Raw genomic sequence first — 13,516 nt, 5'->3', positions numbered from 1 at the left:
GAGAAAATCATTCATTCTGCAGAATCTTTTTTCGTTTTGGGAAGGGGAAAACAAGTAATAAAAACCAGAAAACCTGAAGTTGATCATGGACTTGGAAGTTTAACATCCTTGGCTTAATTAGAGCAAAACCGTAAAAATAAAAAATCTGGTCTCTTGAGTTTGAGAACTCATGATATTCTGCAAGGATCTAGGAATGGTAAATTTCAGGAACTGCTTTTCTACCTAGGCACTTTTATTAAGGTCAATAAAGTGTATAACTGAAGTGCAAATAAATAAAATAATTGTTCACTGCTTGCTTTCCTTTTGTGTTGCATTTTTTTCTATCATATTGTAAACTATTTGAGTTGCAGACCTCTGTGGGGTGTGGGTGGGCATCTAATTTTCCCCCTGTTTCTTGTGAGGTTTTGTAGCATTTATCTAGAGGATATTCTTAAATATCTGTTGGAGAAGACAGTATACTGGATAAATGGATTGTTTGTCAGTAATAGCATGGGAAGTTTTGCATTCCTTTTTTTGCTTTCCTATAAATCAAGATATTCTGTTGATACTGGATATATGTGACTCATACCCTGTAGTTTAACACTCATGTTAATACTGAAGGATTTCTTATTGTAGACTACCCAAGATGTGAACAGTTATCATGTGCAAATGGAGCATGTTTTAATGCAAGTCAGCGATGTGATGGCAAAGTTGATTGCAGAGATTCTTCTGATGAAGCTAATTGCAGTAAGTATCATGTGCAGAGTGACCCCAAACTCATATGCTTTATAGACCATCTTTTAAAGTTAGATTGTAGTTTTCTGACAGATTTTCTGTATGCCTTTCTGTGCTAAAATCTTTTTCAGCACATGGATGTACCAGTACGCAGTTTCAGTGTGCCAATGGAGAATGCATCCCACGAGCCTTTATCTGTGACCATGATGATGACTGTGGAGACAGGAGTGATGAGAACTCTTGCAGTATGATGTGTTTGGTTTTCTTTTTTCTCCACTTTCTTTAACTGTTTGACTAAGAATTGGTTCAAGCAGGAAGTAGATTGCTTAGCTATACAGCCATCAAAAGCTAGCCACTGTTTCTGTATGGAGAGATGAAGATGGCAGTGCTACTTTGATAGACTTTTTTCAGCTTGTCTTTGCTGCTAAGTGCCTGGGTGTGTGGTTACTATTTGAATTTGCTGGATTCAGTGACAGTTTGCTCCTTGACACATATAGTTTCGCTTCTTCATGTTGTTGTCCTTTTCTTCATTTCAGCATGACTCAAAGGGAATTCCTTCAGTTTCAAGTATCAGTTAGATACAGCATGCTATTGTTTTTTGTCCAAATTTGTTTGACTCTTTTTTGCATTTTTATATGCTGATAGATGGAACGGGTCTTTAGAATTATTCCCACTGACCGTAAGGTACAGCTGTATAGACAGATAGCTGCACAGGCAGTTGTACTTTAGATGTTCAGGTAAGGTCCTTAGTTGACCATTCTGTTTCTGGAAACTTCTTGCTTATTCTTTTCTTCATGATCAGGGTATCCCAAAGTGTTCAACATCACAGCTGTAGAGTTTGAATCACAGCTGGAGAGTTAGAATCATACAGTTGTCACACGTGTGAGCTATATATTTAAAAAGGTACCCCACTGATTATAGGATCTAAGTTAGTTTTATGTTCTGCATTGCAGGAAGGCCAGATGTTGCTATTTACTTGCTCTATCCTACTAAGGACCTCAGACTAGTATGCCTAGCATCTAATTGCACAATTAATTAAGAAATTTAGCCTTCCCTTTCAGTTCTGTAAAGAATCAGAGTATTCTAAAATAAAGTTCATACCTAAAACCAGAGCAAACCAGCAGTGATTACAATATATACAAGATATGAAACTGGTTCAGTTTTTCAGGAGAGATTATAAATAGCTATTCATCTACGAGACAATATTACTATTTCTAATCTTTTAGTCACTTAGTTTGATTTTCTCGTGTTTCTTTCCTTAGCTTATGCAACTTGCAGAGGCAACTTCTTCACTTGCCCAAGTGGCCGTTGCATTCATCAGAGCTGGATATGTGATGGAGATGATGATTGTGAAGATAACGAAGATGAAAGAGGATGTGGTACACGCTAATGCTAACTTATAATGATGACATTTTCAGAGGAAGACCTCACTAAGTTAATTCTATGAAATTTTGACCAATCAGGATGTTCTGAATCCATTTTAATTCTGTACAAACCTTAGAATTTCATCATCACTTGTTTGGTTTTTTTTAACTTAGGCAGGGGTTTTTTTTGTTGTTCGTGTGAAAGTTATTACTGTGATACTGAGTAAGATGCACACTAAGTTGAGCATATAGCAACATTGTTTTTTCTTTTACATCTTCCCTCAAATCTTTTGGTTTTTTTTTCTTTTGGAGATTTTTCAGGTCATTTATTAAGAGACTTGAGGCTCCTAATAACCAAAATCAATTGGTTGAAAATGCAGATAACTCAGTTCCTGTCAAGATTGGTCATGCGAGAAACTGAAATTTTAATGAATGAAAGAGTGGGCTTTTTTCTCTTTCATTGGCATTTTCTATGATGAGCATTATTCTCTTTGTCCAGACAGCCTTTGCGTGTTTTAAACCCACAGAACTGTAGTTTCATTTCTGATGCACCAGTTAGTCTAAAGCTAAATGGTTTTACTGTTTCTAACAACACAGAAGACTAGAAGGATTCATGTGTCTGCAGAAGTATTGTTTGCATTGTACTTTGAAGGTAAAAGAAAGCATGACAAGGAAGTATAGACTGGTATTTTTTATACTCTTTCCTAGCTGCGTGCAAGAGCCATACATGGAATAATGAAGGATAGAGATGCTTTGGGAAGCTGTTAGTGAAGAAATTCTAAGTATTATTTGAAACAAACTCCTTAATCATTCTTGTTTTTCTTTTCCATAGAAAGTGGTCATCACGAATGTTACCCAGGGGAGTGGGCCTGCCCTGGGTCAGGGCATTGCATTCCGATTGGGAAAGTTTGTGATGGGGCTGCAGACTGCCCTGCAGGAGAAGATGAAACTAACATCACTGCGGGAAGACATTGCAGTATGTATTAGAATCAAAAGCATACACAGAATAGCAGAAACATCAGCACTGAGTTCTTTTTATGTTCACCTTTTGTCTCCTAAACAATGCTGGAATTTTGGAAGCTCACTATTTTTGTTGTCACTGTTTTGTCTGGATGATCTGAAAGGCATATGCACTGTGAACAGACCATTCCTTTTGTAAATATGTACATGAAGTTTCAGAAATAAGGATTTTAACTCGCTCTCCATATCCTAACATGTTTTCAAGAAGGAAGGGAAAAGTGTGCTATATGCCTTTTTTGTTTAAATATCTGTTTTTTCCCCTCTTTAGTAAGAAGGAGTGTTGTGTACTGATTGGCACACAGGACTGAATTACTGTATCCTGAGCCTTGGTTAAGTCACTTAGATTACAGTTTTCAAAAATATCTTTTCACCTGGGATGTCTGGTGTCTGGTTCTCCAATTAGTGGTATACTGGTTTTTTTCTGTTGGAGGCAATGAGCATACATAGTTCCTGTTAATTTCACTCTTATGAACGTTGATTCCCTCTGACCCAGGGTATTCAACATTTTTAATTTCTAGGAAAAGGAAAATTCCTATTAAAACTATCATGCATTTTGGAGTAGGAAGGCAGAAGAAATAATAGGAAATTAAATCTTATTGTAAAAAAGCGTTTCCTGCTTTGCTGAGTGGTTTAGTAGTAACATCAGATGTGGGCTGTAAAGCAAGGTGTTTAACAGAAGAAACTAAGGAAAAGGCAGATGAAAAGGAGGGAAGTGGAAGTTAGCCAGTGCTTTACAATCATAATTTGATCACGTATAACTGAATTGTTTATTAGGTGGTAGTACAAGGAAAGGTGAAGGAAAAAAGAAGAAAGAGAAGAAGAAAAGGATAAAGAATTTCTCCGTGAACACAATCCAAATAATATATTGGAGTAATATAGATATTCCTCTTAATGTAATGTAGTAGGTTTTTTCTGCATAAAAGAGGTTGCATGCCAATAGATGGAGCTCAAGAATGTGTTGTTCACAAGCAGGTCTTTGTGGAACCAGAGAAAGGTACGAAGCATTGCAAATGGTTTCCTCTGTGCAGCTCTTTACATGGCTTTTACCAGTGGTTGCTCATATAAGATTGATGCTTATCCTTTAACTCCATTCTGAAAACGTATTATAAACATTAGCTTATCTTCTGTCTTCCATTTCCTTGCCTGCATGTATGTTAGCATATGTGATTTCATGGAAATTTAGAGATAATTTCTTGTGCAGGTTTGTTTTAAGAAGCTGTTCCTGAAATTGTAGACTCATTATAGAAAAGACTGTAGTCTATTTTAACTGTTAGTAAGGCAAAGAGCTCTTCTATTGGTAATATGTCTAATTGTATTTCGGAACTATTTTATTTCCTTTTTAGACATATCACACTGTGCTGCTTTGAGTTGCCAGTATCGCTGTCATTCTTCTCCATCAGGAGGGATGTGTTATTGTCCTGCAGGATATACAATAAGTAGCAATGACAGTCGTACTTGTATTGGTAAGTGAAGCACAGTGATTTGCAGATATTTAGTATGTTCTCACAGCTCATTGTGAAAGTTTTAATTCCAGGAAGGCGAGTAAGTTCCAAATGGGTGGTTGTACTGACTTGAGATTTTCTATTTGCCAGGAAAGCAATAAAAATCTTAGTATGATATCAGCTTGGTGACACAGAAACAAACCAGAGAGGTATCATAAAGATCTCTTTCAATAGGGCTGTTATGATTATGTGATTATATTTGAAAAGATTTACTTTTGGATGGCTGCTTTATTATCAGACTTTTTTAACATGTTGTTTAGTGGTTAAATGGGGAGAGTTTGATTCTGCTCCAGGGATGTATGTTATTGCATGCCTGGAAAAACAGTTAATGATATTGAAGTATTACATACTTTTTGAAAGTGGCTATTATATGAAGACAGGATAACATTGTACTTTAAAATGAAAAGGGTGCTTTGTATCTGCAGTATGGAATGGCTGTATATCTTATGACGTTTCATTTGTAAGAATGTAAAAGTAAGTGAGCTATTTTGGTGTTGCATTTCTATTCCGTAGCTGCTGTAACTTGGCCGCACAAACCCTTGGTGGTACAAATTATTTGTCTCAGTAACTGGAAACAGAGTAACTTGAGAATCATGAAGTTCAGCCCTGCCTAATGAGAGAACCTGGGTAAATACCTGCTATGGGTTTTCAACCCAGTCTGTGGTGTTTGTGCTATTAAAAGTATGCCAGGTGCTCAGTCTCTAATGAGATATCTCTATTTTTGAGAATACTGATGGCCTAGGGCTGTATGAGCAGCAGTAACAACATGGTTGCTCTTAATAGACAGAAGGAATCAATGCACAGACTCCACGCCCAAAATTACTCTGTTATTTTATGTGAGGAATACATGAAGGACGCATTCCCAAACCTGGTGCAGTCCTGATGAGACTTCTGTTGTTCTTGTTGTTCTGCTGTTGACTGCCCTGTAAACCTAGCTGTCTGATTCTGACTTGTAAATCAGAGTAATTGTATTTTGGTTTGCCAAGATCTAGGCATATATTTGTAGTGGGAACAAGACTTGTCAAGGAGAAGAGGCTTGTAGTAGTGTATAATTCCAGACCTTAGTTTAAATTAATGTTATTGGTTTAAGGCCAGAAGAATGAAGCTATAGTGTTAGCAAAGTGTATTACTTCTTGAAACCATGATCTTTTCAATTTGTTTTGTTTGCTTCTGTCTTACTGTAAACTGAAGGGTTTTGATGCGTATGGAAGCTGGAAAGCTACTGAGGACAACATTTTTTCAGTACCGAAATACATTATCTAGGAAATATTTCATTTTCATTTATCTGTTAATAATTCTTTTAAACCAGAAATTTCAGCAGGAAGAATATTTGAGATCTTTTTTTTCTTTCTTTTTTTTTTCTTTTTTTTTGGCTAAACAGTAGAAATACCAGTTTCCAGCAATAGCAATGTAAGGTACTGATTCTACTCATGTTTTCAAGTGAAGGAGGTCAGACTTCTAATGTCAAAACCATGTGTTAAGTAGCGTCAGAAATCTCCTGGGCTTTAAATAACCACAACTAGGATGAAACACCAGACAGTGTTCAGATCTGATTTTTTTTTTCTTAGAAAATCAGAATTTAAAAAGTCCTTGTTTCTAAAAGATGACTAGTTAAATATTTCATAATTGTATAAGTAAAAAATTTTGCAGCAACCCTGGAAATTCCTTGCAGAAGGCATCTGTGAGTGCTTGCTGGATTGTCCAAGCTGCAGAGTCTGTCTGTATGGTATTTCACATGCCAAAGTGAACTACTTTGTACTTTTTGCTGGCTAGTTCTGGTGCACAGCTAGCTTTTAACTGGAAATCAGACACCTGTTAGCATAGTACCAAGTCTGAGCTAATAAACACTGCCTTTTAGCAGGACTTACTAGCTTAAGCGTTGCACTAACATAAAGTTTAGGCTGTTATTTAGAGTGGGCTTAAATCCAGCCATGTGTGTGTGTGCAAAGCATACAGATCTGTTGCAGGATTGCAGGAAGAATACTGCAGATTGTGGAAAGCAGACACTGGCATTCCTTCCAATGATTTTTCCACACTGACAGGTGTGGGTTTTTTTTTTTTTTTTGTGGTTTGTTTGTTTTGGTTTTTTTGGTTTTTTTTTTTGGAGAGGGCATGGGTAGGTCCCTGGGCAGCAAACATTGGTTGTTTTGTTATCCAGAAATAGAAAATGAAACATTTGTGGAAAAACATATAAAAACTTTTTTCCCATGCTACAGTTTTGCAAAAAGATACAAAGCAAGGAGAGAGGACAGAATTGCAGCTTCCCAACTATAACGACGTTCCTTTTATAATAAACATTGTTTATAAATATACATAATTCACTTGACAGATTTTGATGACTGCAAAATGTGGGGTGTCTGTGACCAGCTGTGCGAAGATCGTGTGGGACATCACCGGTGCCACTGCGTGGAAGGTTATTTCCTAGAGCATCATCGCCATTGTCGAGCCAACACTTCAGGTTAGCATGTAGCAGTACAAGTCTTTTGCTGCTGTTGGATTAATACATACAGCTAGATACAATGGTGCAGTCTACATGGCTACGCCATACAATGGTGTGTGATTTTTAACTTAATTCTTGTCTTAAGGACTTAAGGTCAGGAGAGCATTTAGAACATCAGCAAATATCAAGAGACTGCATCTGCTCACACCTGTAGACTGGTGGGGCTGACTGCCTCATCAGGGCTGCTTCTCCTCAAAACAATGGATGCCTTCTTGGCTCCAGTGCTTTCTCAGCATTCCTGACTTCCTCAGAGTTGGGAGGTCATTGCCAGAGCCCTTCCTTAACAGGCAAAATCTTGCTCCTGTGGGAGGTGGTTTCCTGACCTGCTCTCTGTGGAACTCAATGGCATGAAGAAATGAGGAAACCTCACTTTTCCAGAAGGACTGTGCCATGCAAGAAGATGGTTTTGCTGAATTATGAGCTTAAACACTTGCTTGTGAGAGAAACCATACTTCTGGCTTCTAGTGTCCCAGAGTTTGAACTCTGCAAGGATGCTTGCCTTACACAGAGTGTGGTTCCCCATTAACAGTAGGCAGCTGCTCCTGGTTGTTCACCCCCTGCTCTGTTCTGAAAGCAGGCCCTGGGAAGCCCTTCTTCGTGGAGATGTAATAGCCTAACAGGCTTTTGTGTGACACAGGTGTTCCTGCCTGCAGGAACTCAGTGGGAATGGGAGTCCCTGTGGGGTGTAACTCATAAGCAGTCTTGCTTCCTAGAAAAGCATGAACTGCCCAGTTCCCTCCCCCTTCCTTCTTTCTTCAGCCATGTCTGCAGAGCAGTCATCATGTTGCAGTTTTCTAAGTGTGTCCTCAAAAAACAGGGAGTTTTTTTAACTAATGAAATATGGGTGACTGTATTAAGACATGCATATGCCAGTACTGGGAAAGATTATTGTTTCCAGAAAAATTATGTATCTTTCACAAGAAGATTTCCGTTCAAGCCAATGTGCCTTTTGGGCCAGCAAAGTGGTTTGCAAAGTGTTGATTTTATATCTTATTAATGAGGGAATTTCATACCTGTTCTAAATCAGTTTCCCTGGATTCATTTTTGCTTTTGTTGGGGAGGGTTTTATGTTTAGGGTGAATTGGATTTGCACTTAAATGTATTTATTGTCAGACTTACACCAAGCCTTTCAATGGGCATCTACTTTGAAAGTGAGCTTTCCTTGAAAGACTTATTGGAATTACTAATCTATTGTAAGTACAGCAAAGATTTTCTAATGAGATGAGAGAGTGAAGAAGGCAGGTAGAATAGAGCAGTACATAAAAATATAAGAAAAATGGCCTTCCTGCTAGAATCAAGGAATATCTGAATCTCATGGGGCAGAAAAACCTTAAGAAAGTTTATACTTTAAGGGAGCAAAACCAAAGAAATGGAAGAGTAGAAATAGTGTTTCAGAGTTTAGATGCACAGGGGTTTTGTAAAAGTTTTGCTTGGTAGGGCTTTAAATACATATTCCTGCCTGGCTTGCTCCAAGTCTAGAAACCAAAGGCAAATCAAAGCAAGTTATTACTGATTGTAGTCTGAGGATCTATTTAAACCTTTGCGTTCAGTGTGTATGAACCAGTATGTATATATTTCAATGCCTCTTTGCAAAATAGCTTACCTGCAAAGTAGTCATATATTTGTCACCCCTGCTTCAGCTGGTGTTGCGTCAATTATTTTTTCTAATGGCCGTGATCTACTGATCGGAGATCTTCACGGAAGAAGTTTTCGTACTTTGGTGCAGTCGCAGAATCGTGGGGTTGCAGTTGGAGTGGACTTTCACTTTTACCTGCACAGAGTCTTTTGGACTGATACAGTGCAAGATAAGGTGGGTAGAAATTACAGGAAGAATATATTTTTGTGTATTTGGAAGTAGAAAAGCGCAAGAGGCAGAATATGTTGATAGGCCTTCATTTTTGAGAGCAGAAGCTGGCTGTATTTTTGTTTTCTAACAAAAAAGCTCCTTGAAATGTTTTATGTTAATGACTGCGTTTTTCAAGCTATACTATTACATGTGACATATTAAACAAAGCATCCTATTATATGGGAATGTCTTGAGCAACTTTTAATTTTACTTGAGTTGGAGTCCAAAAAACTAATTAAGAGAAATAGTAGACATTCTTTCAAAACTGAACAAATTTTTCTTTGTAATTTTTTGAAACATGATAGTTTAAAATGTAAAAGCTTTGTGCCTTCCAAGATGATAGAAATCAGATTTCTTCATATACTTCAAATGGCACTGTAATTGAGCTGGGATAACAAATATTGACAGTATTTTGTGTAATAAGCCAGTATTTTATTACTTCTTTTTTTTAAGAGGAAATATTTTAGCTTCAAGATACAGTAAAACAAAGTCATTTTAAGAAACAGTCTGGAGACCCTTGTGAAAGTTGGACTTCACCCTTTTTTTTATATCTGTGCATAACTTACTGAAACAAAAAAAGTCCTAGGACAAATGCTGAAATTCCACAGTCTTCATCCCCATGTTGATTGTCATGCAGAATGAAGGAGAATCCATGGCCTGCCTCCTGGTGACACCACATATGGATCAATTTGATGTCGCTGTTGTTACTCTGAACCTACACATAAGCTGTAAAGTAGTTTCTACTACAGTGCCACGTTGGTTCTGTTGGAAAGCACACTGCATGGCTGTCAAGTAGGACAGGATTTGTATGCACAATTTTTGACTTGTTCACAATTCTGGCATTTTTATGTTCACTGTAGTAGGTTCCCATTACTGCAATTGCATTGATACTGGCTGAACTAAGTCAGGCTCAAATATGAACTTTCATGAGACAGGAGATTTATGCTATCTCTGTGAAAGGTAGAAACAAAAGATAGTATGTTTTTTTCACTGCACAGCCAAGATGGCCAGGGCTGCCTATTTATCTGACCTAATATAGTTAAATCCTGATTAATTAATGAGGATTAATTAGTCTAATTAAGTCCTAGCTAGAATACGCAGATGAAAACAATGACATTAAGATTTTTTTAATATGATTTGCATTTCCAACTGATGTCTTAAAATGAAAGTGTTATTAGGGGATTTGTTTGTCTAGTCTTTTTTTTTTTTTTTTTTTTTTAATTAAGATAAAGATGTAAACTAAACCAGAAAATTGTGGGTTGTGTTCTGTGTCATCTTTTTCTCATTTAGTGTACTGGCTGATAACCTAATGCCCATAAGCTGTTCCATCAACAAGGTTTCTGAAAAACAGAATAGACAGTTAAATAGTTTGCTTGGTTATTGTTACTTGGACCTAAAGAATATTTAAAATGATACAACTATTTCAGCTCTTATTTTTCTTGCATATATTTACCTCTGGTAATCTGTATTTTCATTTAAATACATTTCAAACCTCATTGCTGTGGTTCCAAAAAAGGGGTAATGATTCCTAGCTTTTCATATTACCCAGTGTTATAATCATGTTGTTACTCTCTGCATAAAATTATCATGTTTATACTGTTTGCTTCATGTAGCTCTGAGCTTGCATGTAAGATAACAACAGTATTTCTTCTTCTGCTGTTAAAATTAGCCTTAAATAAAGGAGACCAGAAGCAATGCTAAGCTTTCTCCTTTATGTTGGAACAGAGAGCTTTCCTTTTCTTTCTTCACTTTGCAATTTCTCCTTAGTGGTTGGTGCAGTAAGAGCTCCCCCTCTTGTTTGTGGTCAATGATGAGGGCTTTGCTAAAGCATGTTCATTTGTTTTCAGTTAATAAAAGTACTGCGTTTTGCCAGACTCCAGGAAAGCAAGATGCACTTTCCCCATCTGAGTTTTTTTTTAATCCAGCAATTTGTCATGTTTGGTAAAGCACGAGGCTCTTTTAGTCTGTTACCTTGACCATTTTGCAGAAATGCTAGTTGAAGGTAAGCTTCCTGTAGTTTTTGCATTGTTTTCCAAATTTTTGCAAAAGCCCCTAAGATAAGGAGTAGCTTAGTGGGTAACTTGGTTGTATCTAGTGGCCAGTTGTGGATCTGTGCTCAATGTGATGATAAAGGACAAGTGCCATATGTCTTGTGATTAGCAAAACATCGTGTGGGCTCTGACAATATTTGTATTGTTTTCAGGTTTTTTCTATTAATATTGATGGCTCTGATTTCCAAGAAGTTTTAAATGTTTCAGTTGACACACCTGAAAATATAGCAGTGGATTGGGTTAACAATAAACTGTATGTGGTCGAGACCAGTGTAAACAGAATAGATATGGTTAACTTGGATGGAACAAACCGTGTGACTCTTATTGCTGAAAATCTTGGAAATCCTAGAGGAATAGCACTTGATCCAACTGTTGGGTAAGTGATACGTATCAGGTAATGGTTAAAAATGTCAGAAATTCCTTTATTCCCATGCAAAAGGAGGAGAACTAAGAAATAGCTAGGGTGGTCATTTTAGAGTAGAAACGTTTAAAACATTTACATTCTATCCTTATCTATTCTACACCTTAAATTGTTATGGGAGGGTTGTGCACTGCTTTTATTCCTAATGTGCAGAATCTGTTTTATGGCTAGAGTTGTATGCGCATGAGCAGCTCTGAAAATAGAGGAATTGTGGAATTGCCCTGCAGAAGAGAAATTATCCTGAAAGATTTCTGTTGTGATACCATCCACAGGCATCCTACTATCTGAAATAAAGTGGTAGAGCGAAGCCAGGGAAGTTAGTGTCTCCCAGCCCAACAGGCTTCAAAAATGTATGTGAGACATGAAAGCTTGGATACTCAGAGCAGAATTTCTTGCAACTTGTAGTGACGGATGCTGCTTTCATGACGCGTCTATTTCACTGGTTTATTTTTGGCAGTACACATAAGCCTGTATTTTACTAAGGAAACTGTATTATTGAGGTCATTTGGGTGAAAGCATGTTTCTAGATTAATTCTATAAAAGAAAATGCAAATTACTTCTTGAGCAGGAGGTATAAAATGTGTTTTCATTGTATGCCAGCTGAGAATCAGACTCTGTCCTGAAGGGGTGCTGGTTTTAAATTCTATGTGTGTGTATATATATATTTTTATAAAATATCATGGAAACATGGGACTCTTCTTTTTTTGTTGTTTTTTTGTTTTCTGTTTGTTTGTTTTCTTTATAGCTACTTGTTTTTCTCAGACTGGGATAGTCTGTCTGGTGATCCTAAGGTGGAAAGGGCCTTTATGGATGGCACAAACCGTCAGGATTTGATAAAAACAAAATTAGGTTGGCCTGCTGGAATAACTCTGGATATTGTATCAAAGAGACTTTATTGGGTTGACAGCCGATTTGATTACATTGAGACTGTAACTTATGATGGGCTTCAAAGGTAGGAGAAATATTATTCCTTGGAGGTTACAGCTATACTAATTATTTTGTATCTCGTTCAAAGAAAGATTTGTCTAACAAAATGCGATATGCAAAGGATGAAAATTACAACGTAATAAATGTGATGCACTTTGCTATCTGTGGTGTCATCCCACTTCTAGACAATCTTCATTTCCTCCTTCATGCTTTGTCCTTTTTCTTGAATACCTTGAATATCTATTGCACTTTGTTTATAATATACTTTTTTATAGTCCACCACTACAGTACACCTTTTTATAGCATTTGCTTTTTGTTATTTTTGAATTATATACATTGTCTTCTTTGTTTATCATTTCTTTGCATCTTTTTCATGAATGAATTTATTTGAAATATTCCACTCCAAAGAACCACTTTCTGTAGTGAGTATTAAGTGGTCTTCTTACATTTTATAAATCTTTGCTGTCAAAAATTAAGTCATCACTCACCGTATTGTGATGCTGGGGAAACTATATCACAGCATGCAAGAAAGGACTCCTTGAGTTTTATGGGACTGTGTCTTACAGTATAGTGTTTAGAAGCCAACTTATCTCTGCATCTGTGATTAGTGTCTGTTACTCAAGCACAAGAAAAAAATTGTCCCCTTTAGCATACCTCCCACATATTGACTTGAAAAACAGTCCCCTACTCATTTGACAGGTTTATTGCTCAGTGTATTTTTTCACTTACAAAATTATAAAAATTCTGCTGGTATCTTTGGTCCTTTATCAGAGTTTAGAAAGACAAGAATGTGTTTAGTAAAATCTCTGTTTTTTTTGAGATGAAAACTTACCACTTGCAGCAATACCAAAAATCTCATAGATGTTTTACAAGTAGGCAAGAGGCAAGGGCATAGCCTGCAAGGAATGTTAAAATACAGCTCACTGTCCACTTGTGTCACATCTTGCACGCCTACAACATGAACCTAAATCACCCAGGAAACAGAGTAGAGCTATAGAATTCATCTAATTCTGTAGAAATTCCTTCATGACTCTGTGAAAACAATAATGTAGTGGTATTGTTAGGTATTGTGTGAGGATTTAAATGTCTGTCCTAATATTTACCCAGAAAAATATTGCCATAATATCTTGCATAGAGGAGATAAAATTTATTAGCATTTGGTTTTCTTTGG

The 13,516-nt window shown here is 36.8% G+C and overlaps 1 protein-coding gene across 6 annotated transcripts in view; it reads left to right on the top strand.

The window, feature by feature from the left end:
* Positions 1-13,516, top strand: part of LRP2 (LDL receptor related protein 2) — a 128,222-nt gene that overhangs the window by 31,376 nt on the left and 83,330 nt on the right. For all 6 annotated transcript variants that reach the window (XM_040605081.1, XM_040605080.1, XM_040605078.1 and 3 more), the window contains exons 5-13: positions 616-726; positions 846-959; positions 1,977-2,093; positions 2,911-3,054; positions 4,442-4,561; positions 6,930-7,058; positions 8,741-8,910; positions 11,150-11,373; positions 12,164-12,370. In XM_040605081.1, the coding sequence (XP_040461015.1) occupies positions 616-726; positions 846-959; positions 1,977-2,093; positions 2,911-3,054; positions 4,442-4,561; positions 6,930-7,058; positions 8,741-8,910; positions 11,150-11,373; positions 12,164-12,370 (1,336 nt within the window). The remainder of the gene's footprint in view (positions 1-615; positions 727-845; positions 960-1,976; positions 2,094-2,910; positions 3,055-4,441; positions 4,562-6,929; positions 7,059-8,740; positions 8,911-11,149; positions 11,374-12,163; positions 12,371-13,516) is intronic.

Source organism: Falco naumanni, chromosome 8, assembly GCF_017639655.2.
Source record: "Falco naumanni isolate bFalNau1 chromosome 8, bFalNau1.pat, whole genome shotgun sequence".
In the NCBI taxonomy this organism is placed as follows: Eukaryota; Metazoa; Chordata; class Aves; order Falconiformes; family Falconidae; genus Falco; species Falco naumanni.
The sequence above is the reverse complement of the archived record's forward strand: the minus strand, read 5'-3'. Positions and strand labels throughout refer to the sequence as shown.